Source organism: Podarcis bocagei (assembly GCF_964188305.1).
Source record: "Podarcis bocagei genome assembly, chromosome: 2".
Lineage (NCBI taxonomy): Eukaryota > Metazoa > Chordata > Lepidosauria > Squamata > Lacertidae > Podarcis > Podarcis bocagei.
In genome coordinates, this window is record NC_138126.1 from 78,488,279 (window position 1) to 78,514,949 (window position 26,671).

The 26,671-nt window shown below is 43.0% G+C and overlaps 1 protein-coding gene across 3 annotated transcripts in view; it reads left to right on the forward strand.

The window, feature by feature from the left end:
- Positions 1–23,911, forward strand: part of SH3RF2 (SH3 domain containing ring finger 2) — an 87,245-nt gene extending 63,334 nt beyond the window's left edge. For all 3 annotated transcript variants that reach the window (XM_081181024.1, XM_081181025.1, XM_081181023.1), the window contains 5 exons: positions 7,731–7,825; positions 9,218–9,388; positions 16,848–17,083; positions 19,939–20,294; positions 21,577–23,911. In XM_081181024.1, coding sequence (XP_081037150.1) covers positions 7,731–7,825; positions 9,218–9,388; positions 16,848–17,083; positions 19,939–20,294; positions 21,577–21,855 — 1,137 coding nt within the window. In that variant the 3' untranslated portion in view covers positions 21,856–23,911. The remainder of the gene's footprint in view (positions 1–7,730; positions 7,826–9,217; positions 9,389–16,847; positions 17,084–19,938; positions 20,295–21,576) is intronic.
- Positions 23,912–26,671: the final 2,760 nt, after the last annotated feature.

Below are 26,671 nucleotides of genomic sequence, written 5' to 3' on the forward strand. Positions count from 1 at the left end.
TGCAAGGGGAGATTCACAGTTTCCCTATTTTGTTACTGCCAGTAGAGAAAGTGGTAGGATTTGTGATTGAACAATAAGCACTTCCTTCAAATGCCAGTGAGGAATAAATGCACCAGCCTGATAATTAAGCCACATATTTTTGAAGCGATGAGAGGCAAAGGTCCAAACTTCCAACTACCTTGGCATTAGAAAGGGAGGCAGAGAAGAGAGAATGTGTGCAATATATTAACTCTGGCTCCGTGGATAAATTCCACTATAATTGCTTTTTCTCCCTTTTTCTTTTTTTGCTGATCTGAAATTCTTAAGTATTTTCCATTACTGGCGATCTCTCTTCACTCCCTTTTCTGAAAGCAATTCAGAAAAGTGTGTCTCCTGAATTTCTCCCTACTGCAGCAATAGGCAGTGCTGGTAGGATGTAAACGTCAGATAAGAGCAAAGGGCCAGATCGGGTAATTAGTAAATTTGTGGGCACAGGAGAGGAATTAGGGTGGAGGAAGAGTGCATTAGGAGGAACAAGGAGGAGACAACACACAACAGTATCACCCTTTATGAAACATGCCTGCCTTAAGCATTGTAATCTTTAATCCTGGGAGTGTGTCCACAAGTGTCTCTGAGGATAATATATTTATTATGATCCACTGTGTCAGGTACTTGTAGAAGTCGTTCTTCCGACATTACAGTTCCTGTCCTGGAAACTAAACTTTTTATCAGGATTCCAATAATCTCCATGAGTCACTTCCATATAACCTACTCCTTGAACATTCATCTTGATTTCTTGGCACAAAGTTTGTGGGGAGGTTAGATGTTGTTGGCTATTTATTGATATCCCCAAATGTGGGGTTCTTGAATGTTTCTCCATCTGTTTTCCCCTTCACTCTCTCACATGCTGTCCCCTGAATACACATTCATTCATTCATTCATTCAATCATTCGCAATGCTCACAAAGGCTCATACACACCCTATTCATGCATGCCATTCACATACCACTCTCCAGTGGCGTAGCGTGGGTTGTCAGCACCCGGAGCAAGGCAAGTAATTTGCACCCCCTAACCTGTGGATTTGCGCCCCCTAACCCTAACCCCCAGATGTTGCGCCCGGCCCCCCCTGCACCCCCCACGCTACGCCACTGCCACTCTCTGGCTACTCATGCAACAGCCACAAGCAAACAGGCTACCTACCCATTGACCAACCCTTGGACAGTTTCTGCCTCCTCCCTCCCCTGCTGAACCTCTCCTACCAACAGCACTGTCACCTCATTTGATCCTAGACCTTGTGTACTAAGGACAAAAATTCACATAACAAAGCCTTGGCTTCTTTAAAATTAAAAATGGTTAAACCCCTGAAAAGCAGCTGTAGGGGATTTTGAGCTGAAAAATAGCGGGTTGGAGATAAGAATAAGCACTCCCTGTCCTCTGCCACTCCTCAAAATTGCAGCTTCCACAGACTGCTTTTCAGTAAAGAAAGTTGGGGCTTTGTTACAGGCGGTTGTGTTCAACATGTAATTTAGTCCTGAGCCTATAGTGTGGAGCATTAATTTAAGGTAGCTAAAGCCAAAGAACGTACACCCAACAGTGATGGATATTTTACTTTTTTTGTTGAGTCTATGTCATTTGGATGGTAAAATGGCAAAATCACATTTTGGGGCAGATCTGTAGCACTCTTGTGTGAAAGAGGACATGGCTGTAGTGGCAGGCATTGCCCTAAGCACCCAGGCTTTCAGCTGGAGAGCCTGATAAGCAGTTGGCAGCAAGCTCTCTTACTTCAACTGGGTGACCTACAAAAGATCCTTCTTCCCTGCACCGTACATGCTTACTAAATGTGTGAAGAGACCTTGTGTGCTGTGTTCTTTAATTTGCTACTTAATTAGTCTACAACCCTGCAAAGATTGTGAGAGTGGCAAGGGAGAAAGGGGAGGAGCCTTATCTCTCCAGTCCCCAATAACAACCAGAATGGATATTTCACATGCGCGCGCACACACACACACACACACACACACACCTTGCGTGAAAAGTCCCTGTTGATCCAACTGGGACTTTTCCCCTATGACTCCTCTTTCTAGTGGGACGGACCTCCACTTCAATTACAGTGGCGGAAATGAAGAGATAAGCTTCTGCTTTCTAAGGGCTGCCATTGCAGTAAAAATTGCATTGGTTAAAGCATGGGTAGGCAAGATAAGGCCCAGGGGCTGGATCCAGCCCAATCGCCTTCTAAATCCAGCCTGTGGACAGTCCGGGAATCAGCATGTTTTTACATGAGTAGAATGTGTCCTTTTATTTAAAATGCATCTCTGGGTTATTTGTGGGGTGTAGGAATTCATTCTTTTTTTTCTTCCAAAATTTGGTCCGGCCCCCCACAAAGTCTGAGGGACAGTGGACCAGCCCCCTGATGAAAACGTTTGCTGACCCCTGGGTTAAAGAAAAACAAGATACATAGCTGTCTTCTATGTTTTCAGCACATGGTGGCGAAGGAGTTTCTCCTCATTACAGTGGTACCTTGGGTTACAGACGCTTCAGGTTACAGACTCCACTAACCCAGAAATAGTACCTCATGTTAAGAACTTTGCTTCAGGATGAGAACAGAAATTGCACGGCGGTGGCACGGCAGCAGCGGGAGGCCCCATTAGCTAAAGTGGTCCTTCAGGTTAAGAACAGTTTCAGGTTAAGAACAGACCTCAGGAACGAATTAAGTACGTAACCAGAGGTACCACTGTACATGGGAATGGTACCAGAGTACCACATTAACCAGGTTCTGGCTGCAGAAAGCTGCTGTGCATTTTAATAGCCAACTACATTTCTTGTGTACTAAATTACATCATTCTTTAGTCAGAATTCATTGTAACAGGCAGTCTTTGTACTGAGTGGGTGTTGTTTTGCTTTGCCATTTATACAGCTTAAGCTTTCCTAAAGCTTAAGTTCACAAAACAAACAGCAGCAGTTCATGAGGTGAGTAATTGCTGAGGCCCTCTAGTTATCTGCTAAATGTTTGTGGTAGCCCTGATGGTTCTATACGACCTGCATTTCCAACGGGCATTTTCTAGAAAATTTTTATTTGATTTAGCTTCTTCTCAGAGACCCACGCCTGCCTGTGTCTTCTCTGATAAGTTAACTGTGCTGTTCAGTGACCATTCGTCTCTCAAGGCAGGCAAGCAACGTCAGTTATCTGCTAAAAGCTAATAAAAAAAAATACAGGCTGGTTTTGCAGACAGCTCTAACACTGGGATAAATACAGATAAGAAAATGAGTGACATGAACTCTTGGGCTGATTACCCTTCTCTGCTGGTTCCATGCAAATAAAAAGTGGATTAGAGGCTTGACTACACGGGGTATTTCCATCTCTTCCTCTTTTTCTCAAGAGACATAAGAGAAATGGGGGCTCCATTGTGAATATCCCTGTGAGGAATCGGTAGTTTAGTGGCTTCAGCAGAGACAGGCAAGTGCATACACCAGCACTGCCTTCACCCATGAGATGGGCAGTGGAATTCAAGGTGGGATCTCCAAGCTCACGATTCTCAATTATGACTTCTGCAATGTCATAAGGGTAACTTACAGTGACTTGGAGTACCATGTCCAGTTCTGGATGCCACAATTTAAGGAGGATATCATCAAGCTAGTGACCTAAATGATCAAGGGCCTGGAAACCAAGCCTTATGAGGAGCAGTTGAGAGAGTTGAGTATGTTTAGCCTGGATAGGAGGCTGAGAAGAGATGATATGATATGATAGCCATCTTCAAATATCTGAAGGGCTGTTGCATGGAAGATGGAACATGCTTGTTTTCTCCTGCTCTGCAGAGTGGGACTCAAACCAATGGCTTCAAGTTACAAGAAAGGAGACTCCAGCTAAACATTAGAAAGAACTTTCTGACAGCAAGAGCTGTTCAACAGTGGAATGGACTCCCTCAGATGATGGTGGACACACGCCTTCCTTGGAGGTTTTTAAGCAGAGTTTGGGTGGCCATCTGCCATGCATCAGAGGCCATAGACTCTCTCCAGCATAAGAGTTTGGTGCTTTGGTACTGTGCTTGCCATCAGTCTTGATCAGGGATAGGCATTTGAACTACTCGCAATAGGCACAGGAAGTGGCCCAATTCCTGTGTTGGTAGTATAAAGAACAACCAGCAATGCACTTGAAGAAAATGACTGAGAATAACCTGTGGCAATGATAACCTGGTCTCACTCTAAAATGCTGAGTCATTTTCTTCACCAGTGAAAACCATTCTGTATTTCCAGCACTCAGGCAGAAACCCATCTTGATAATCCAACATAAAACAGTCTCTGCTTATTTGCCATCACTGTCTAAGCTCTTTCCATGCTTATTTCACAATGGATGATCTTCACTAGGAAGCTACTGAGGAATGTGGGATGAGAAAGGGCTGCCTTAGCAGCTATGCAGCTGAATAAGCACTAAAGGCCTGAAGAATTCAATATAATGGATGTGTGGGAATTTTGCTGCCTTAACCCTTGTCAATTACAAAATGCTTTACAGAACAGGAAAATGCTCAACTCCTCTAAGTATTTTAGGTTTGCTTGCTCAATCCTACAGTGCTTCTTAAGGCATTAGAACACTGCAATTGACATAAGGGTGGGATGGGAATGTGAAAATCCATTAGGAAAGGAGATGGGGAGGGCAACCAAAGTTGCTTTTCTACACCCTCGGTTGCAATAACCTATTACTGGAGAAAATCATCTGTTAATGCACTCTTTAATTTCAAGATAGAAGGGAGAAAGAAAGAAAAGAGGAAAAACAAGGCATCTACCTCAAGCGGAAAAGACATTTATGTTGGCTGAGAACATATAGCCTGCAATATAAATGAACTTTTCTTGGAGATTCCTGCTGAAATTTAATGAACATGTTTCTTTGTTCACTCCTCCAAACAATCATGTTCCTTGCTGTCATCGCTCCATATATCCCAAAGGCTTATAATTCATAATTTATTTATTTATTTTAAAAAAATAATCCTAAATGGTGTTGGGAAATTCCTTTTTAAAAAAATAATCTTTATTGCTTTTAAAACTTACAAGGAAAGAAAAGAGGAAAAGAGGTGAGAGAGAAAGACAAAATAGAGCAGAGAAGAGAGAAAAAGAGAGAAAAGAAAGAAAAGGAAAAAAATACAATAAACAATACAAAACACAACCTTAACACACTAAACTAAACAAAGCAAAACAACAACAATTTAAAAACATATACCATACCATTTCATCACTCTATCTTTCATTCCCTTATTTCATCGACCTCCTCTCACCTCCCTTTTTGTATTCCACTTCTATTTCAGCAATTCCTTTCCATCTTTCTCTATTTTTATCATTATGTATATCTTAACATATTTTTTACCTTATTTTCCATTAATAATAGAATACTTATTTATACCTAACTCCTTATAACATTTCTGCTAAAGCCATAAAGTTTCATTCCAACAATTTTCTAACACTCATTAAATTTACAATATTTCTATATATAAACTTTAAACTTTCCCAATCTTCTACCACCATCTCTTCTCCCTGGTCTCGGATTCTGCCAGTCATTTCCGTCCATTCCATCAACCTGGAGATCTTCTGTCCGAGGCTCTTAAATCTTTTCCAAGTCCCTTCTGCAGTTTTTCTTCATATTCTTTGATGCTAAAGATGCTGAAGCGCAGGTCTTGGGGGGGCCCCGACCCAACCATGCCCCCATTCCCTCTCGACAGGCCAACCAACTCTCCACAGCTAGAACCAATGTCCATACAATATCTCAAATCATGTTTCAAGGCTCCTCCAGATCCAAAGGCCCCCACAACTCCAATCACCTCCTGAACCAGATTCAGGACCCAAAGGTCAGTAAATCTCTGCATGAAAGAGTCTTTCCAACTTTCCTTCTCCAATCCAAGCAGGGCTCCAATCTTCAAATTCTGACTTTTTCTATATTCATTCATAAAGGCCTCCACTTATAGTCCTCAATTTGCCTCGGTAAGACTGGGGCTTCCACTTGTGTTATTTTAGGTTCAACATCACCAACATTCTCCTTCGTCTCCTCCCCAGTTTGTCCTGTCAAAGTAGGTTCCTGTGTCAAGTCCTGAACAATTGTTTAAAATCCAATTGTCCACAGGAAAAAGTCAGCGCTCTCCGGCAACAGCGATGCGGCTTCACTCCGTGAAAGAAGCAGTCAATTTGAAGCACCACGCCACTCACCCCACTTCGCTCCGGATCCCCAAATCAGGGTTTCCCCGCGAGTAGGGGAGGCGCAAAGGGTGCCAGCCAAATCCCAAGTTCACAGGCTTCTCCCGCCTGTGATTTCAGTGGGTCTCCGCCTTCGCCGTGGCGGTCAGACCCTAATTTCCACGAAGCAAATTCCTCCCGATCGGAGGAACTCCGCCATTGCCTGGAGGCGCCAACCCAGAAGTCTCGGGAAATTCCTGGTTTGCAGATCAACATCATAATGATTTTGAACCCAGCCCATGTTTTCTGCATGATAGCATCAGGACTCCCGGTCATGGCAGCAGTCAGATGGAGAGAATGGATGCAGTCCAGTTTTCATCATGTTTTGTTTTGTAAAGTCACTTTCTCAATCATGATATATTTTTCACTGGCCTCAGCATTTGAGCAACATCCTTAAACCTAATCATGGAAGAGCCAAACAGGGCAATGCAAATGCTTCATCTTTTTCTTTCCTAGCACAGAAGCAAAGGCAGTAGCCAATGAAATATAGGCAGTAAGCTGCTTGGGCAAGGGCCTGTCTTTCTTGGGCTTATGTTACTCTGAAGAGTGCAATGAAGACTGGTAGTGTTATATAAATAAAAACTATAATTTCATATAAGGAACAACTAGTAGGAGCAGTAGACCCTGAAGAAATACGCTGAAGTACCCATACAGGGGGGAGGAAACCCACTATCTGTCTTAATGCAAAGAAATCACTTGGACAAAACTACTTTCTGAAGTGTATCCTTATTGTATTTGTAAGAAGAAGTGGGTTGTTGTTGTTGAAACATAAAGAAAGCATCCTTATTGGTAAGAACTACATCTTGGAGACATGGTTTGAAGAGTAAAATTCCATTTGTTTGGGAACTGAAGGACTATATCAGCACACACAGCTCTCTGATTTTTAGCTAAAACCCCTCTTTTAGCAAGTGGTCTCTCATTTCATTTTCAGCCCAAATGCTGCTCAGGGCCAAACTATGGTACACATGACAATGTGTAGGAATACATGAATATAATTTTCACTCTTTTGCAGCTTTTACAAATAGCAGCCAGGGCATCAAATAAAGACTGGGACTATGGCATGGGGGGGCGGGTTTAGTCTCCTTCACTGTTTTCCCAATAAACACACACACACACACACACACACACACACACACACACAAGTTGCTTGTGGGCATATGTGGCACAATCTTGTGCTTAATTGTGGCTTCTCCAGTGGATGCATATACATTGATCAGCATAGGTGACAGACTGGAACCTTGAGGGAAGCCACATTTCAAGTCTCTCAGGGATGACCGCATAATCCTCATCATCCCAGACATGAGAAAACAAGCCAACCAGTCGAACGTGTTCCTTGCTCCATCAGTGACTAAAAATTTAAAAGCCCCATTAAGACATTTGACCGCAGAGACAGCAGAGTGAATCAGGATTCTTCCATTTAACAGGATGCACTGCTTTGCCTTGAGGCCTGTGGCTTGTGGGTTCTTGATGTTCAGGCACACTTCCTTTGAAGGGAGAATATAATAAAGGCGCTCATTTGGATTCTTTTATTCTTGTTTACAGGTCAGCACTTCCTATTACTCGGCCCCTGGGCCCCTGGGGCAGCCAACAGCCATTGTCACCCTGCCTCATTTACAGCAACACCTGCCGGTGAATATGTACGTAAAACTCAGTCCTTATTCATTAGGTGGGTAGGGCCTTTGGCTAGGGCCGGAGATGTTGTTGCCTAGCAACCATTCCACATGCTGCCAGTCCCCCATCCCCACCCGCTCACAGGAGTAAACGAATACAGAAAAGAGGATGAAGAAGAAGCCCTTGTGGGGTTACTGTCCCACAAGCACCAGCTAAAATTGAGACAACTCTTTTTACAGAGATACTTCATTCAACTTAATCTGAAATTTAAACTGGCTTCTGAGAACCCCACATGGGCATACAAAACACTTAGCATGGGCAAGAAGATCAGTTTAAAATTCAGCTCCCAGAATTATGAGACCCATTAGTAAATGTGATCGCTTTTGAGTTGCAGAACCTGAAGAATCATAGAACTGTGGGGTTGAAAAGGGACCTCGAGGGTCATCGAGTCCAACCCCCTGCAATGCAGGAAATTTTTGCACGACATGGGGCTTGAACACACGACCCTGAGATTAAGAGTCTCATGCTCTACTGAATGTCCATGACATATCTGGGGTGGGGGTGAGTTTTGGGTGGTTAGCTACTGAAATGTCATGTGACAGGAAGGAGGTACCCAGGCAACAGACCTGAGGACCAAAAAACAGGTGCTGAATCATTAGGTGTAACCTCTCTGCTGCAGCCTTCCCAGTATGTGCCATTTAGCGCTGATGGAAGTTGAAGTCCAGAATATCTGGAGGATTCCAGGTGGGCGAAGGCTATCCTACTGCTAAAGGTTTTGAAAGGAATTCTGTTCTTGCCAACTAATTACATAGGTGTTTTATACTCAGCTACCTATCTTTCCTTTGATCACATCCACGCCATACATTAAAAGCACACATTTCCCCCCGAAGAATCCTGGGATCTGTAGTTTACCCATGACAGAGTGAGACTTCCTAGCACTCTTAACCAACTAGAATTCTCAGGATTTCTTGAGGGAAGTTGCGTGTCTTAAATGTGTGGTGTGGGCATGACTTTTGTGTTGTTTACCACACCTCTTGTTTGGGCTGGTATTTGTCTCTTCCTCCACTCATGCATCTCAGTGCATTTCTGAATCCTGACTTTATTGCTTTGGTACAGAGCACATTAACCCAGCCCATTTGGGAGTGCCCTGCCCTGTACATTTTTTACCCATCCATTCAGCATTCTTGATGAGTTGCCTTCCCTCAGTCTTATTCAGGAGCTATTGGGACATTCTTGCATTGTGTAGCAGAGGCATTGTTTGAAGAGGGCTCAGGCTTTTGGTTTGGCAGAAGTCACAGCCACAGATCCCAGTGTGGTTTTGGAGCAGGTAGTTGTGTCATAGCCTCGTCGCATTGCATAAATGGAACTGCCTCTTCCGAGTACGTAGCGTCACTCTTTAATTCCTTCTGTTTCACCAGGTGCGTTGCTCTGCACTCCTACACAGCTCACAGTCCAGACGAACTAGAGTTGCAAAAAGGAGAAGGTATCCGTGTTTTGGGAAAATACCATGAAGGCTGGCTAAAAGGAATGTCGCTGGTTACAGGAAAGGTTGGAATCTTCCCCAGCAATTACGTCGCTCCACTTTTCAGGTTTGGCTTATGCATTTTATATATGGACAATGGGGGTAGAGGCAGATATGCGAGTACAGTGGTACCTCGGGTTACAGGCGCTTCAGGTTACAGACTCCGCTAACCCAGAAATAGTACCTCAGGTTAAGAACTTAGTTGCAAGATGAGAACAGAAATCGTGCTCCGGCGGCACAGAGACTCCGGGGGGGGGGCATTAGCTAAAGTGGTACCTCAGGTTAAGAACAGTTGCAGGTTAAGAACAGACCTCCCGAACGAATTAAGTTCTTAACCCGAGGTACCACTGTAACACCAAAAAAAGTGTCAATGTGGACTTCTGCAGCCCAAATTGAATTTTATTTGGCTCAGCATGACTGCATAATGACAGGAATGGGGCTGTAGGTCTGCCCACACGCATTTTAGAAACTCTAAAGTACAAAAATTCTAAACAAAATTCTAAATTTATTATAACAATTAGTTAATCGAGCTAGCACAAAACAGCTTTGTAGTGGCTCAGCAATGAATCAAAGCTATGGCTAATTTTGTTTCTGGTAAGATAACACAGCTAAAGCCCAGAGAACAGAATGAGATGTTCATCCAAGAGTTGGTATGAATCGTCAGTGACACTTTATGGCACAATACGCCTTATTTCATCTGTTTTGCAAGTAATCATATGAACTGCATGGGAGTTTTACCTATGTCTGAAAGATGAAATCATGGTTATTCCTAGCATTACTGTTATTGCCAGCATCCACTGAATCTGTAAGAGCTGCCATATTGGCTATACAAACTGACCCACAGCACAGATTTCTTCCTTTACATTTGAAGTTGACTTTTTTGCAATGCAGCGTATTCATTGGTCCATCCAGGCAGGGGCACCAACTATAGGGGGCTCTGGGTGCCACCAGAAGTCAGGTTCTAAGGCTGGGGGGCACACGTGGCATCATGACATCACACGCACTGGGCTCCCATAACCCAGGGCCCAAGTCGGCTCCCCTGCATCCAGAGGATATTTCAGATGAGTCATCAGGAAGCTAAAAATATATACCATTGTGTTTATACTAATGAGAACTCACTTTTATATTCAATATGAAAGAATTCTCCAACACTTAGCACAGAAGGAAGCCAAATAGGAAAATGGTTAAAGTCATAAAATCAACCACCAAGTAATGAGGAATGGGATGAGCAGCTCCCAGTCACTGTGCCTCTTTCTAGAACATCTCCTGGAGGCCATGGTCGCTTCATGAAACTGACCAACCACTTCATGAAACTGAGGGGGTTTTTTATATTAAAAAAAATTTGGCTCACAAAACTTCTTAGCTCAGTCAACTAATGTAACAAAACGTGGCTGGCACTGGGCACCACACTGTGGAGGCCGGCACTTAGCGCAGGGCCTGCAGCGTGCCCGAGCCACGCGTTTCTCATGGGAGTGACATGGTGGCTTGGGCATCTGCAGGCTCGACGCTGCCTGAACCGGCAGCATGGGGCTTGCGTCTGCCCACTGCCTCTCCCTCAGCGGCCCTACAGCTGAGGGGGAGGTAGCAGTGAGGCTCCACACAGTGTGCCCCGCCCCCATGGGCAGCTTGCCCCACCCCCGGCTGCAGGACGCGCGCGCCGCACCAGGCACCCGAATGGCTAGCTACACCGCTGCCAACCGGAGATTCAGGTTAGACAAAGCATGAATGTTTCACATGCCATGTGTCAATGAACACTAATGCACATAAGCTTTAAAATAGTGTTGGATAAAAATTTGTGGAAGATGGATGTCATAGCCTTATAGTTGTAGTCTCTTTCCAGTCTGTCCTTCAGATGTCCATAGAGGCTCCCAGAAGAAAGAATGAGAGGAAGGGGCAAATGGAGATAATAAAAAATAGAGGGAAAAGAGGAAGGAGTCAGAAAATGTGAAAAAGCAAAGGGTGAATTAAGATGCAGCTTGTTTGTGTCCTCCTGCATCCTCCTTACCAGCAACAAGATACACAGCTATTAATCATGATACCTATCCAAACAGAGCCTCCATGTTCTGAGGAAGTTTATATTTGGATAGTGAAGTTACCTTTGAAGTTCATTGCCATTACTGCTTAATTACCACTGACGGAAGCACTCGTCTTCTTGTCACCAGAAACAAATTAGCAAAACATTTGTCTAAACAATGTTGATTGAGTCAGATAGAATAAGAAATGATGATAGAGATACCATGACTTAGACCAGCCTTCTTCAACTTGGTGCCCACCAGAAGTTTAGGACTACCACTGGCTGTGGCTGATAGGGGTTGGAGTACCAAACTTCTGGAGGTCACCAGGCTGAGTTAGACTATAGAAATGCCGGCCGTAAGAAATAACATTGTTGCTTAAAGAGGGCAGACAATTCCATGATGTAATTATTTAGGAATGGCTCCTCTTCAGCAGGTTGGACTCCTGACAAATTAATTGTGGATTGTTCTAGCTTCCAGCAGCACCTATTACAAATAGACACTGATAGATAGATGACAGTGCAGGCAGAATATGTGCAAAGATGAACAACTCCCCAGATCGACTAACTCCATTTTCATATGTAATCATAACAAACCAGCATGGCTCTCTCTCACGCACACCAAACTGTTATGGTAGGAGTCAACTAAGTTTTACTCAGAGGAGATCCAATGAAATGAGTGAATATGACTCAGCCAGATCATTATGCTCAATAGGCCTACACTGAGTACCTCCCTTACTCTGAAGTGAGAGAGCAGAAGAGGTGAATGCCATCGTAAAAGTGAGTTGTTGAAGTTACTCCAAGGAAGTAGATGACATGTAGAAATCTGGTCAAATGCAGGCTGGGAATCAAGTTAGAAAAGTGCAATTTTAATGAAGAATATTGATGCGTGTGTGTGTTTTTAAAAAGTATTCGGGGGGGGGGATTATATGCTGAGTTAAAATCCACAGTGGACTTTAGCCTGCTCCTGCTGTGGTTCACCTTACAAGTCTCATCCAGTCTTTGAAAGATTTCCTCTTCATAATAAAGGCAGTTCTGTCTGAAATCACTAGAAACTGCTAAATGCAATACAATTTCCTACCTGTTTGAGGGTCAGTCAAGTAAGATGAGGGGAGTTGTCATTTCATTATTTTTTGTTGTTTTATTATGGAGTTCTTCATTGTTTAAATGTTATTTGCTGGACTTGTTTTTATAGTGCCTGTAATTTTTGTATAATGTTTTCATTATCCTGTATATTATTAGTAGTAGTATTTTATGTCATTATTGCCCTGCTCCAAGACTGAAACATAAAAAGCAGGTGACAAAACAAAGCAAAACATTTATTTTTTCCATGCATATTTAAAAAACACACAGTAATTTCTATTGCTACAAGTCAGGTTTTGTTGTTCAGGTTTTCAAGAGCCTAGTTAGGAGAATGCAGGAATCTTTGGGTATGTTCCCCACTCCCTGCCTCTCATCCCCCTAGAAACTGATGTTTACCTGTAGCCTGTAAGGCATATTCTGCAACTGATCTTCCCAGCACCTTAGCTGAAGTTTGGAATCCCTTCTCTCTTTGTGGACTTACAGTGGTGTTACTTGTATCTTTATGGTGAATAGACTCTTCAGAGCAAGCCTGTCGGTTATCTTGTCAGTTAGAGGAGGTTCAGTTCAGTTGATTGAGTTTGCACCTATATGGGTGTTGTTTGTTGCTTGTTAATGAAATACCTGTTCCGAATAATTACAGTGGTACCTCAGGTTACATACGATTCAGGTTACATACACTTCAGGTTACAGACTCCGCTAACCCAGAAATAGTGCTTCAGGTTAAGAACTTTGCTTCAGGATGAGAACAGAAATTGTGTTCTGGTGGCGCGGCGGCAGCAGGAGGCCCCATTAGCTAAAGTGGTGCTTCAGGTTAAGAACAGTTTCAGGTTAAGAACGGACCTCCAGAACGAATTAAGTACTTAACCCAAGGTACCACTGTACATTGAATCTGGAACTTCATACTGCTGCTGCTGCTGCTGCTACTACTACTACTACTACTACTACTACTACTACTAATAATAATAATAATAATAATAATAATAAAGCCACAGTTCTACAATGCAATAGGTAATGCAATGTGAAAGGAACGTTATTCTCCAGGACAGAAGCACTAGGTGGAAAGGGTGCTTGGTAGTTACAAGACAAGGAGGTCACCATGGTAGAGGTCTGCGTGCAAGGAGGGAGGGTTGCACAAAAGGAGAGGCAAGGAGACATGGGGCTGAAGGTGAAAACAGGGATGCAAAGTGGAGGTGCAGAATAGAAGCGGCTTCAGAAATGGGGTTGGGAAGATGAAAAGGGAGCTTTATCGCTGCATGAGATGGGAAGGGAATGCTCTAGGGGGTTAATGTAGGGGAACAGCAGGAAGGGTGGGTGAGAAGTGCAAGTAAACATAAATGCAGGGTTTCACAATGGTGAAAAACATATGCTAGGGCTGCCATACATCCAGAATTCCCAGGACATAGCCTGGATTCGTCTTTCCAAAATGGCGTCTAGGCAGAATTTTCAAATTTGGTTAAAATATATGGGAGGGGTGGGAATCTTAACAGCTTTTGTGTCTGGATTTTCACTTTTTGAAATATGGCAAACCTACATAAGGAGATCTGTAGCTTCACAGAACAAAAGAAAACAAAAGCTCTATGGACTTACTTGGGGCCTTGTCATATTTTGTGCCTGACAAAATGGGCAATAGAAACAAAGGAAAGGAAAGGAAGGACAAGCCGAGTCATTTGGACAGTGCATCTCAGGCCATAATCCTATATTCACTTGCCTAGGAGTAAATCCCTTTGAACTCAGTGCAAATTACGGCTGAGTAGACATGTGTAGGATTGCTGAATACAGAGTTAGTTCAGATGGGTCTCAACTCTTTCCACATCTTGCTTTAAGTTCAAGAAAACTATTTGTCTTTCTTAGGCACAGTGTAGCTTAAGTTGATTGTGATCATCTCAACTGCAAACGTAAAAACTGAGCAACCCAATATGAAGTACAGGAAAACTGAATGAAAAATGCCAAGTTTTAGTCTTTTGTCAGAGATATGGAATGCCCTAGTAGAAACCTAACTATCCATGTTATTGCTTTTACTGAGGACACGCTTTTACTCATTTCTTCCCCTGCTTATATTTCACCACATGAAATTGCTCTGTTTAAATTGGAGACACCACAGCTACTTTGGGCCTAGAATTATCCCTTCTGCTATCCACTAAACTCCTTCACATTGAAATGAGCCGGTGAGTATTCTTCATCTCTCTGGCTCATTTCTCCAGGATATGGCCTCTGAAAACACCATGGCCTTGCTTCACCGATAAAACCAAACAAACAATCAAAAGCAGAGCCCAGAGACTTCAGAAGCAGCTTCATAAAGTGCCTCCATCATGAACACCAATTTAAAGGCCTGCTATTGTGTGTCTTCCTTTGGAAATCACCTCATAATAAATGGATGCCTGGGTTATTTTGTTGAATCGCTGCCCCATTATTAAATCATAAATCATTTTTTTCCAGAGCACAGAACAACGACGGGAAGGTAACAAAGGAGTGACAGAAGTTGCTGCCTTTCCCCCAGCCGGCCCCTCTCTCAGAAGAGTTGGCACAAACACTTCTCCATGGCTCAGTTTCTCCTGAGCAAATTAGGAGCACTTAGGAAGGTTATTTAAGCACCCTGCTCAAGGTGGAAGATTGATGGCCTTCTCAGCAATTTAACAGATTTAGGTGAAAGTGCTATGTGGCCTCGTCAGGGAAAGCAGATGCAGAAAGAAATAATCAGAAGTGACAGCAACACACTTTGGGGAATGGGGGGGCATTGCTTGAGAAATGGAACCACAAGTTGCAAAGAGCACAAAACCTCCCTCAGATATTTCCTTCAGGATCGCTGCCCTTCTTGGCGCTTCATCAATCGATCCATCTGAATTTAACTCAGGGAGTTAAGGAGAATTGGGAGATCACAGCCCGACATTTTTTGCCTATTAAGCAGCACAGGTTGTTGTTTTTCACCACCATAAACTGTGAACAGCAAAACAGAAAAGCAGCAGTTTATAAAATGAAGCAAGATAATTTCACCACGGCTAATTTGATCTTTAGTGGTGCGCTGGTCTCTTCTCTGAGAAAAAGATTAGAGTAGCTTGAATCCACCAAGAGCTCACATTTTATATCTGCTTCCCTGCTGTCTTAAATTTTGATAGACAAAATAAATCCTGCAGCTGCTCTCCTGCTCACCCCTCTATGCAAACTAGAAAAGATGAAATTAACTCTTGATATGTTTGCACATACTTATTACCTTCACTGCTTTCTTCCAACTCCTCATTTTTTTACTTCAAAGTTATTTACTTTGCTCTCTGAAACATTAGTGCACAAAAATGTCCATTATTTGGTCACCCCGCCACCCACCCATTTTTTACTGTTGGCTAAATACCTGCCAACATCAGAAACAGCAATGGGGGAGACTGTCACCTCCACCTGTTGTGCCACCATCGCCCCATACCTGCAATCCAGTAACCTTTTTTTTTTTTTTACATGTACAATTATGAAAAAGGACACTGTACACAACCACAGATTGTAAACATTTGTGCACATTACAGCCGTCTCAAGGGCAAAAAACATTTGGGTGTGGGCTCCTCCAAACGACCTGTTCATTGAGCGTTCATCCTTGCACAAAGCTTTTATGGAGGTTAGGGCATGTCTGGTCTTTATTGAGCATTTGTTCTGATTTGTTTTGGGGAGGCTATACGACAGTCAGCATTCATCCTGATTTGCTTGTGTCTTCCCGTTAATCATTTGTTCGTTCCACACTTTTCAGTGCATTTCCCCATCACTTTCCTAACCACTAAAAGTCAATTTTTTTAAGGACTTTGCACTAGGGCAACAAAGCACATTAATCTGCTCCAACTGCCATAACTTAAATTTTCAGAGTGTGTGTTTGAATCCCTCTCTCAAAATACTAACAGGCTAGAGGCAACCTCAGGCAGTATGTTATCAGCTAACGATGAAATATCACCCTTTTCTGAGGATTTATTCTTAGCACTAACATGCAAGCACCAAGAGGTTTCTTGTACACATTCAAATTTTCTCACACCACAGAAACATTTGTGCTGCAGATTTGAACCAGAGTAATAAGTAATTGTGAGGTATATTCTTTAACATGCTGAAATGTAATGCAAATGCCCATTAGTTATGTGCCATATTGCATGGTCTATATCATTAAAAGATGGTGTGGTGATGATGATTATTTTGCTGTTGTTGTTTTGTCGGAACATAGCTTCTGTCATTAATATAATTATTGTGAAATTCCTGCTCGGGGGACGGGGAGAATTCTGGAGAAAGATTAAAGTGGAAGGATATTTCAGAATGTACAAATGCTTACTGATCGGATTTCCCACTTTGCCCTTCTTTTTCTAACTAGGTAACAAAACTCCTGGATTTGAATTGTGCAGCTGCATTTGCTCCCTAATTATCTGTTTCTTTCTCTCTCCCTCCCTCCCATTTGACTCTCCTAAACAACCAGGAAGTCCTCAAGCTTCCCTGATTCAAGGATGCCTTCCCTCTATGCGACTTGGACGTTATCCACTTCCTCACTTTCCTCCCAGGGAAGCATCTCAGAGAACGGCCCAAGGCAAAGCAGACCTATGAAATCTGCCTTCATGCCCGCATCTTTGGCCTCACCTGTGAGGAATGTCTCTGTGCCAAGCACCTCAGGGCACACAACTCCACAGAGGAGAGGACGTGGCAGCAGTAGGAAGAGTAAGTCCTGGTGAGAGAGAGAGACGTATGAACCTGTTCCCAAGTGGCTGAGAGATGACTAGAAGCCTTTAATTAGCACATTGAAACTTGGGGCTGATGCAATAAACAGAAATGCTAGGCTAAGCCTCCTGGAGAGCTGGTTGCATGCATACAGCTGGGCTGAAAGCTTGCCTTGCCAAAGGCATGGATATACTAGCCAGAGCTAGAGACAAATCCCAAAATGTGTGGTAGAATTAATCGTTCAGACACTACCCAGAGATAGCCAAATCTGTTTCACTATTGACTAAGCAGAGAAATGCAAGCTAATTATTGTTGTTGTTGTTGTTGTTGTTGTTGTTGTTGTTGTTGTTGTTTATACCCTGCCCATCTGGCTTGGTTTCCCCAGCCACTCTGGGCAGCTTACAACACGTAAAAAATTGTAAAACAACAGACATTAAAAATTTCCTGATACAGAGCTAAATCTCTGTGTACCTCATTGGATATTTGGGGTCTTTGTTTACTTTTTCCCATTAAGAAAAACTGAGATTGCCGGGGTAAAGTAGAAGCGTTGGCAGCAAATTTACAAATATGGAGTTGTAATATGGTGTTCACCAAGGTTGCTACAGAGCAGTGTTCATGCTGGAAACTGTAGTATGGGGGTCACCGAGGTTGCTACAGAGCAGTGTTCATTATAGCTGTCCAAAACATAAATGTTGATATTTGAGTTGTTGAATGGCCCACAAGTGGGTTTCAGTGGCAACAGGACTAGTATTATTTATATAGCACCATCATTGCATGTGGTGGTTTAAAGAGTAATAGAGGTATGCACTTGTTTCAGAACAAATGAGGGCCCATTCAGTTCACTTTCCCTTTGTTCTGAAATGAATACACAGAGGAATGGAAGGAATTCGGGACTCCCATTTGTATTCATGCCTAGTTGTATGAATATTCAGTGGGATGTGTGGCCAGGTCTTGCGTATATGTCTCCAGAAGTGTCAGCAGTGCTAGCAGTGCTTTGTTATTTACCCACAATGCCCTGGGTGTCATGAATGTGGGCATTTGAGGGGAGTAGTGGCCATGATTATGGGGAATCTTTCTGTATGTGTTTCCTTAACAGGGCGCTGCAGAACACTACAAGGTGTGGTGCATTGTGAATCAATAAAGTGGCAGCTGACGAGAACAGCCACTGAAAACAGATCTCCTGCCTAAAACCAATTTTTAAAAATAAAGGAAATAATGCCACCATGAAACAAGGGCAGTGAAGCCAATGTGAAATCTACAAGTGGATTTCTATGAATTGATTATGAAATAAATGGTGTCTTTAATAATGAAAACAAATTGAAAAAATGGGGTGGGGAAGATGACAAAGAGTTCACATTCATTCCTACAGATTGACATAGGTTAAAAGCCATGTCTGCGGGGGGAAACATGAAGGGGGTGGATGTGAGCAAATATATAAGACACATATTTGGGCTTATATTTCAACCAGAGTCTGAAGGAAGGGTTTAAATCCAAGGCTTCACCAAAATGCACAGGAGGTGCATTTTGAGGCAGTAATGGAAGAAAGTGATGGGTGCTCTAGGAAGCTGCTCCAGGAAGATAGGACAGAAAAGGAGGCAAATGCGTGAACTCTTTTAAAGGAGCAGATTTTGAGGTGACGAATAAGAGTTGGAGGCCATATTCAGGATTATAATGCGAAAAAGGTTGGGAAATGGGTTAGGATCACAGTCATGGAGATCTCTGAAAGCAAAGACAAGGAATTTGTATCAAATGTACATGGTGGAGACCAAATAGGTGGCCCTGTTTCTGTTACTTTAGCTGCATAAGGAAAGTAAGAAATTTAGTAGATGAAGATTTTTCTGTCAGAGGGATTAAAGTGGTTGCGGGAAACTTCACCCTCTACCTGCTGGTGAAGGACCAGAAAATAAAGGTAGCAAGCTTCCAAAGAAGGCAGAAGGAAAGAGAGCAGGTTTACAGAGGAAGCATAGTTAACTACAGAAACTGGTTGAGCAATTGCAAGTATTACAAAAAAAAAAGCTGTGGGACACCAAATACAACCAGTTTTTTTTGTAAATTTCAACCAGCAGTTGAATAATTTAGAAGTCCCATTAATAAGTTAGTGAAGACCAAATAGATGGCACCACTTCATACCAAGTCAAGTCCTTGGCCCATCTCTGGGGTCCCCAGCATGGCATCCTTGTACCCCATGGTGCCCTTGGATATCCCCCCTCCCAGCACCCACCAAGGCCCTATATCCCTCTCGGTTTTTGTTTTTGTTTTTAAATTTGGGGTTTGGGCACAAAGGAATTGCCTGCTTTTGGTGCAGTGTTCTGCATTTTTGAGAGGAAGTTCTAAGCACCGTTCATTTTTCTTCTGTGAGAAGAAGTGGGAATTTTCATAGAGTCTCAGAATTGTATAATTGGAAGGGACCATAAGGGTCATCTTGTAGTGCCTGTGGCAGTTTTCAAGATTTCCAAGTGTGCCTCCAGGCTGGAGACCACTTGGTCTATCTGGTTCAGTATTATCCAGTCTAAGTGGCAGGCAGGTGCTCTCCACATTCTCAGGAAGGAGACTTTCCCCACCCCAGTACCTGAGGTTCTTTTAACTGGCGATATAAAGGAACACACCTAAAACTTCCTGCATACAGAGCATGTGCCTTCCCAGTGTATTATAGCTCCCTTGCAATTTTCTGTCTACCCTTAAAACTCTAAAAGTATTTGGAGTGACTTCCAACAAGCCTGAGGACTAAAATTCAGCTAAGTACTGCAATTCAGCAATTTTGGCCCATCCTTTTGATATAAAATTTCAAAAATGAGCTGCAAAGGGGTTATTATCATCTTTTAATCCTCATCTCTTCTTGAATTCTGCCTCCCCAGATGGATCTTTACAGAAACCTTTGCAACCAGGAGCTCTTATTCCATTTGTCAACTCCCTCAGGCGAGCTCCTGCCACCCAAACACGAGTGCAGCAATCTCCAACATATCAACATATCTCCTCTCTGCCCCGAGGGATTAGCACGGCTGACATGGGAGCCAGGCCGAATTCCTCCCATGATTCTTCATTCATATTAGTGCCCCGAAGCGGGAATAGCCGAGCTCCTTCTGTGTGTAGCTCAGTAATATTGGACACCAAGGAATTGCCTACAAAAAATGAATCATCTCTAAAGCCACCTGCATCTGCTCCACCCTCCATTCTGGTGAAGCCAGACACATCCAGGAACACCACTGAGAAGGTAACAGTGGGTCTAATTCATCACAGGGGTAGTTTTATTATGAAAAGCTTTGGGGTGGAGGTGGGGATATGGAATATTAGAATTGCAGGACAGGACAAATCCTAGTCAACGTACCATTACCTGGTAGGGTAGGTGGAGAAGGTCTTCACTGAAGAACTCAACATTACAATGTAATGATTACATTGACTTTTTGTTGACAGAACAGGACTAAGATTCTATATCATGATCCTGTATGTGTCATTCATAATTTCTCAAGGAGCATGTCCCTATTGTGAGAGCATACTCCCCATTATGTTAGTTTCTCATTAGACCCTCATCACCATAAATTCAATGCTCACTCGCTCTCTCGCTCTCAACCTGCCAAGATATTCATTCACTTCCCTCTGCAGTCTGCTGGCAAAGATCATCCATGTCATGGTGGGTTTGTGGATTGAAATGAAAAGATGGAAACTCTGGACATGATTTATCATTGCAACAGGAAGTCTAATTGCTGAATATGTGGTAAAGTTCTTCTATTTCCTGAAGGTTGGTTTTTGGGATACATCGTCTCAGACACCCAGGCCAAAAGGAAATAGAAGGCACAAGGTGTAAAGATAGATAATACAAAAGCAAAATAATAAATAATCACTAAGCATCTACATAGCATTTGTGAGGAATCAAAGAACTTCACATACATTTCCCCCCTCTGTTCCTTACAAGAACCCTGTAACATAGAGTTGTCTCCATGATTAAATAAATAAATAAATGATGACTTCCTTAAATGCACCTAGTGAGTTGATGATTTCTGAATCAGGAAGTCTCTGGTGCACAGATCACCCACTACCAAGCCGAAATATGTATTTGTGCTGACCCTTAGTACATTTGGAGTGGAGTGGACCAGTAAGCAAGTAGTCGAGGAAACTTTTGCATCTCTCAAAACTCTAAGCTTATATGTTACTCGGTTTTACACCAAATGACACTCTAAAATCCACTCAGCTGTAAAATGGGTAGGTGATCTATTGGGATTCCGAGGAAGGCAAAGGTGATTGGAAACAGTGCTGACTATATTAGCTGACACATATAGTGTACTTTTCAGAAATATGTCCTCCTCTATTTGTTGTTGTTTAGTTGTCTTAGTCGTGTTCGACTCTCCAACTTCCTAATGTTTAGCTGAAGGAAGTGTAAAACTAGTTGTAAAAGAAAATGTAAACGTTGTTTGTTTGTCATGTCCCCAGACAGCAAAGACAATGCTGGTGGCAGCCTTGTTGGAATGAAATAACTCCTGGTTTCTCTTCCCTTTCAGCAAGTGAAAACTGTGAGATTTCAGAACTCCAGCCCACCACCATCCAAGAGGCACAGCTCCCTACCTTTACCGACCCTCTCCAATGAGCAAGGAGGAGTCACAGAAGCACCCAAGAGCCCTGAGATATCAGCTCTCTACTCCCACCATATTATCATCGCTAGTCCAGTTTCTCAGAGGAGGATGCCACATTCCAAGACCTCATCACTGGACCTTTCTGGCCAAGCAGGCCACCTGACCTTTCCGACAAAAAAACATTATAATAGTATCTCTGAAAATTGAGATGGGTAAACATAGTTTAGATTACTTACAGAGGAGAATGGCAACAAATGTCCAAAGTGAAGCTAACAGCCACCACATACGCCATAGATCTCAGATCCAATCTGTCAACACAAATGTAAGTCTCGTAGAAGAGCTGGGCTTCTTTCAGGCATCTACACCACTGCTGGCTATGTAGTGGATTGGATACCATTCCCCCCCCCCCCATATTGGACAGAAGCGTCTTTTTTGAGTGGCTTTGATCTACAACTCAAGCTGCAAGCGTGCATCAGGGATGTGTCGTTCCCCATATGCAAAGACTACCACAAAATTAATTCCATTGCCACAAGTAGATAAAAATATGACGGAGAGGGGAATAGATTGTGAGTATGGCAGGCTATTCAAAAGACAAACTGCTCTAAGAAAGGTTCAGCGCTGTACAATGCAATCGGAAAAGCAAACCTGTCAGAAAAAGACTTCTTCTCTATACCTTCCTTTACCTTCTCTGTACTTTGGTTTTCTTAATTTTATAGTGGATGAAACTGTTTCCTATCTCCACCCACCCCCAGCTCTGGCTCAGTTATCAAATTCTCCTTATATTTTGTTTAGCTCCGCAGTATACATTTAAAGTACGTGGAGATAATTTATATGAGGTTTTGAAGCAGATTTTCTTTTCTTTTTTTAGAAATATAAAATGTTTCCCAGCCTCATCTGTAGTAAATCAAGGGAGATAATGAAACACAATCCATTAACCACATATTCCCAACAACCAATTTTGGATCCTGCTTCCATGGGACTGGCTGACGTATTATAGTGTGAATTGCACCAAGCAAACCTAGTAACCCTATGATTCAAAACCAAAACTAATTCCAAGTTATCAAAAACAAACAAACAAATAAAAAACAAATTCACAAATATGCTTTAAGATATGAGAAACTCATCCTGAAAACCTAGGGAGGAAGGTGCATGGTTTAAGACTGAAATCCTACCCACAGTTACTTGGGACAAAGCCTCATTAGAAGCAATGGGATTTACATGTGAGTAAACTAGCATAAGAGCAGGTTACACATGTGAGCATCCCATCTTGTCACATGTAAGCATTCCAGTTGACCTGGAAGTGGACTAGGGGTGGAGGACAACTTCATTTGGTTCACATTTAAAACTAAACCTAATTTGCACCTACCAAACTAACACAGAGATCAGAACATATTCTTAGGATTTTCAACTCCAATATATATATATACAGAAAAGATTTTTTTAAATGCACGGTTTATTAGAAATTCATACGTAGAAAGAAATTACGTATTCAAGTATGTATACGTATTTCCAGTGCTTTTTTATTTAAAAAATGTTTAGGGGTACTCTCATTTTGACTCAAGAAAATCACCATTTTGTAGTTCAAATCAGGAAAAATAAATAGAGTAAATGGACAAAAGTACAAAGATCCACAAAATGTTTAGGAGTATGTGTACCCCTGCATGCCCCCAGAAAAAGCAGTGCATATTTCAATACATACTTAAATATTTATTTAAATACAAGTTCTTGTACAATCTTTTTTTATATAAAAAGAAATCAGATTGTTGCAAAATGGAACAGAAGGGACTTATGAATGAACACATTTGAAATTGACATGGATTGACCCATCCACCCCATTGTCCATCCAGCTTCCACCCAGGTCCTCCTGGTCTGTAGCCACTCCTCTGCCTGCCTCCATCTTTATCCACAGGCAGCAGCATGATGCTACTGGAAGACCAGCCAGTTCCACCCCGCAGAAGGCCCTTCTTTTCCTCAGGCTCACCCGCTTACCTTATCAGCAGGTCTCACACACACAGTGCTTGCTTACTCCCAGCCTCTCTCGATCTCATTGGCTAGCTAGCCTCAGCAATAAGGCAGAATCAGAAACGCCATGTCATTTTAACCCAGCTACGACTGATGTTTAGAATTGTGCTCTGTGATAGAACGTTGTTTATTTTTCTTCCCACTGCTAGTTCAAAAGCCACGCATTCCGGCCCAAAGCAAGGGAGCATGAGATTTTGTGATGGAACCTGCTGTGTCATTTCAATAAAAGGTTGGGAACTTACGCTCTTGGATGGTTGCACAGAACGAACAAAAGTCACACAATAGATGTTTGCCGCTCACGCCAGGTTGGACAACACTTGAGAGGAAGAGTTTTCATTTGGAATCAGAACGAGGGGTTGCTAGGAGTACCCGTTGGCTTAACATCAACCACATTTTCATCTTCATTTGTAGCAAAATGCCACATTGACCCCTATTTCAGAGGCAACCTACCTTCGGAGCCAAAATGCATCCCCATATTGCTCGCAGAACCAGTTTTCTGACCTTTGTAGAATTGTGCTCTTTTATTTACCCATGTTAGTTTTGTGAAGTCAAGTATGCTTTAATCTTCCCGGTGCATACAGAGTGCAGAGGGGAAGTTCACAAACTACTGAATGCTTAAGGAATAGAGTAAAATGATAAGGTAAGGTAAAGGTAAAGGACCCCTGGATGGTTAAGTCCAGCCAAAGGTGACTATGGGGTACGGCGCTCATCTCGCTTTCAGGCCAAGGGAGCCACTGTTTGTCCACAGACAGTTTTCTGGGTCATGTGACCAGTATGACTAAACCACTTCTAGTGCAACGGAACACCATGACAGAAACCAGAGCACATGGAAACACCGTTTACCTTCCTGCCGCAGCGATACCTATTTATCTACTTGCACTGGTGTGCTTTCAAACTGCTAGGTTGGCAGGAGCCGGGACAGAGCAACGGGAGCTCACCCCGTCGTGGGGATTCGAACTACCGACCTTCTGATCGGCAAGCCCAAGAGACTCAGTGGCAGTGGCGTAGCGTGGGGGGTGCAGGGGGGGCCGGCCGCACCGGGCGCAACATCTGGGGGTTAGGGTTAGGGGGCGCAAATCCACGGGTTAGGGGGCGCAAATTACTTGCCTTGCCCCAGGTGCTGACAACCCACGCTACACCACTGCTCAGTGGTTTAGACCACAGCACCACCCTAGCAAAATGATAAATGAGGCTGATGATTCTAGCTAAGCAACATTTGTTTCAGGTCTATTTCACACATGCCTTTCATATGCAGCTGTGGTTTGGTGGGAGAGCGTATATCCCTCTACAGCAGCAGAAGGGTCCTCGAATGCAACCCTCTAAGCCTCTCTAGCCCTTCAGACTCTCCCCACACCACATCTTCTCCTCAGGCCACACCTCTTGCCAACTCTGCTTTGCACCCTTGAGTGATTTCTCCTGGGTGGGATGTGTCCTTGAACTCTGATAATGACTCTTGCTTCTCAGGAGGTAAGAGAGGGGTGTACGTCAGTACTCACCTACTGGTCAAAGTTAAATGGGGATGAGGGTGTAGCTCAGTGACAGAGCATCTGCTTTGTATGCAAACGGTCCCAGGTTCAATCCCCAGCATCTCTACGTAGGGCTGGAAGAGATCCTGAAACCCTAGAGAGCTGCTGCCAGTCAGAGTAGCCAATACTGAGCTAGGTAGACCAATGGTCTGATTCAGTATAAGGCAGCTTCCAACGTTCTTCATGTACATTCATTTCCTTGTCCATTTTTGCCTCTGGCCTCACCCACCACTGGCATGAGGCCCTGGAAGGTTGACCACAAAGGAATACAGCCATCAGGCTTAAGAAAGTTCCCTTACAGGATTATGTATGAGGAGGAAAGGTCTGTAATCCCCCGCCTATTCACACCAGGATGTGGACTGGGGGGCCCATGCCTACCATTTGCTCTTTCAAAAACACATTCACAGACTTGTTAACTGGACAAAGGGTGTCACAGCCCAATTGCTAAGAAATATTTTGGAAGCGGAATGTATCTTGGTCAACCTAATAATAATAATAATAATAATAATAATAATAATAATAATAATAATATATTTCTGCACCAGGGATACTCAGCTTTCATTCTGTGTCCACAAAAGCACCCAACGGCATAAACTCTTTCCGAAACCGGGTCTTTGGGAGAGAGGGTCACTTTGAGTTCCTCACTATATATAATGTGCATACACATTCATGAGACTCACTTAGGCCAAAAATATCCACTGCTCAAGAAAAAAATATGCAGATGGAGCCACTGGCAAATGCTCTGCTCACTGAAAATAGTGGTGGGTAGATGCCAGCTGGGGGAAGCCAACAGAAAAACATGGTAAAGTGGGGCTGGCATTATTATTACTTTTTTTTTGGGGGGGGGAGACTCCTCTTTCATCCATTTGCATTAGTGTGCTTGTTTCAAAAGCCAAAGCTGGCTAATTCAGCAATGTCGTGGTTTGCGGAGCTGGAAGGGCAGTTTTGCTGCATCAGATGAGGCCCATGGGTCAAAGATCTGACAGGTCTGATGCAAAACCATGACAACCTTATGATTGCTTGCCTTGAAGCAGCAGGAGCACTGGCACTGGGAAAGCTTTAGCTTACTATATGCTACTGTAATTATCCGCCAAGAGGAGTCATTTGAAAATAAAGAAAAACCTGCTCAGTGCTGGTGCTGTGGCAGATATGAAAACAAAGCTCATTGCCTTCCCAAGTCAAGCTTCCCCCTGAATATAGAGCAGACTAAGCTAAAGCATGAAGGAGCCACACCATGTCGATTCAAATTACTGAATTGCTATTTGCCATGTATGCCCTGTTTTTCAACCTCATGGTGCTTTACACATTTTCCCAACACGTAAGTTAACTCATGATTCTTCCCATTTTACAGAATAAGAAGGGAGGATGAGTGTGACTTATCCTACCAGAGCTATTTTCCATGTTGAGGCAGATCTAGAATTACAAACACAGGTTTCCTAAATCTCAAGCCCAGTTCTTGCGATTGGACCAGGATG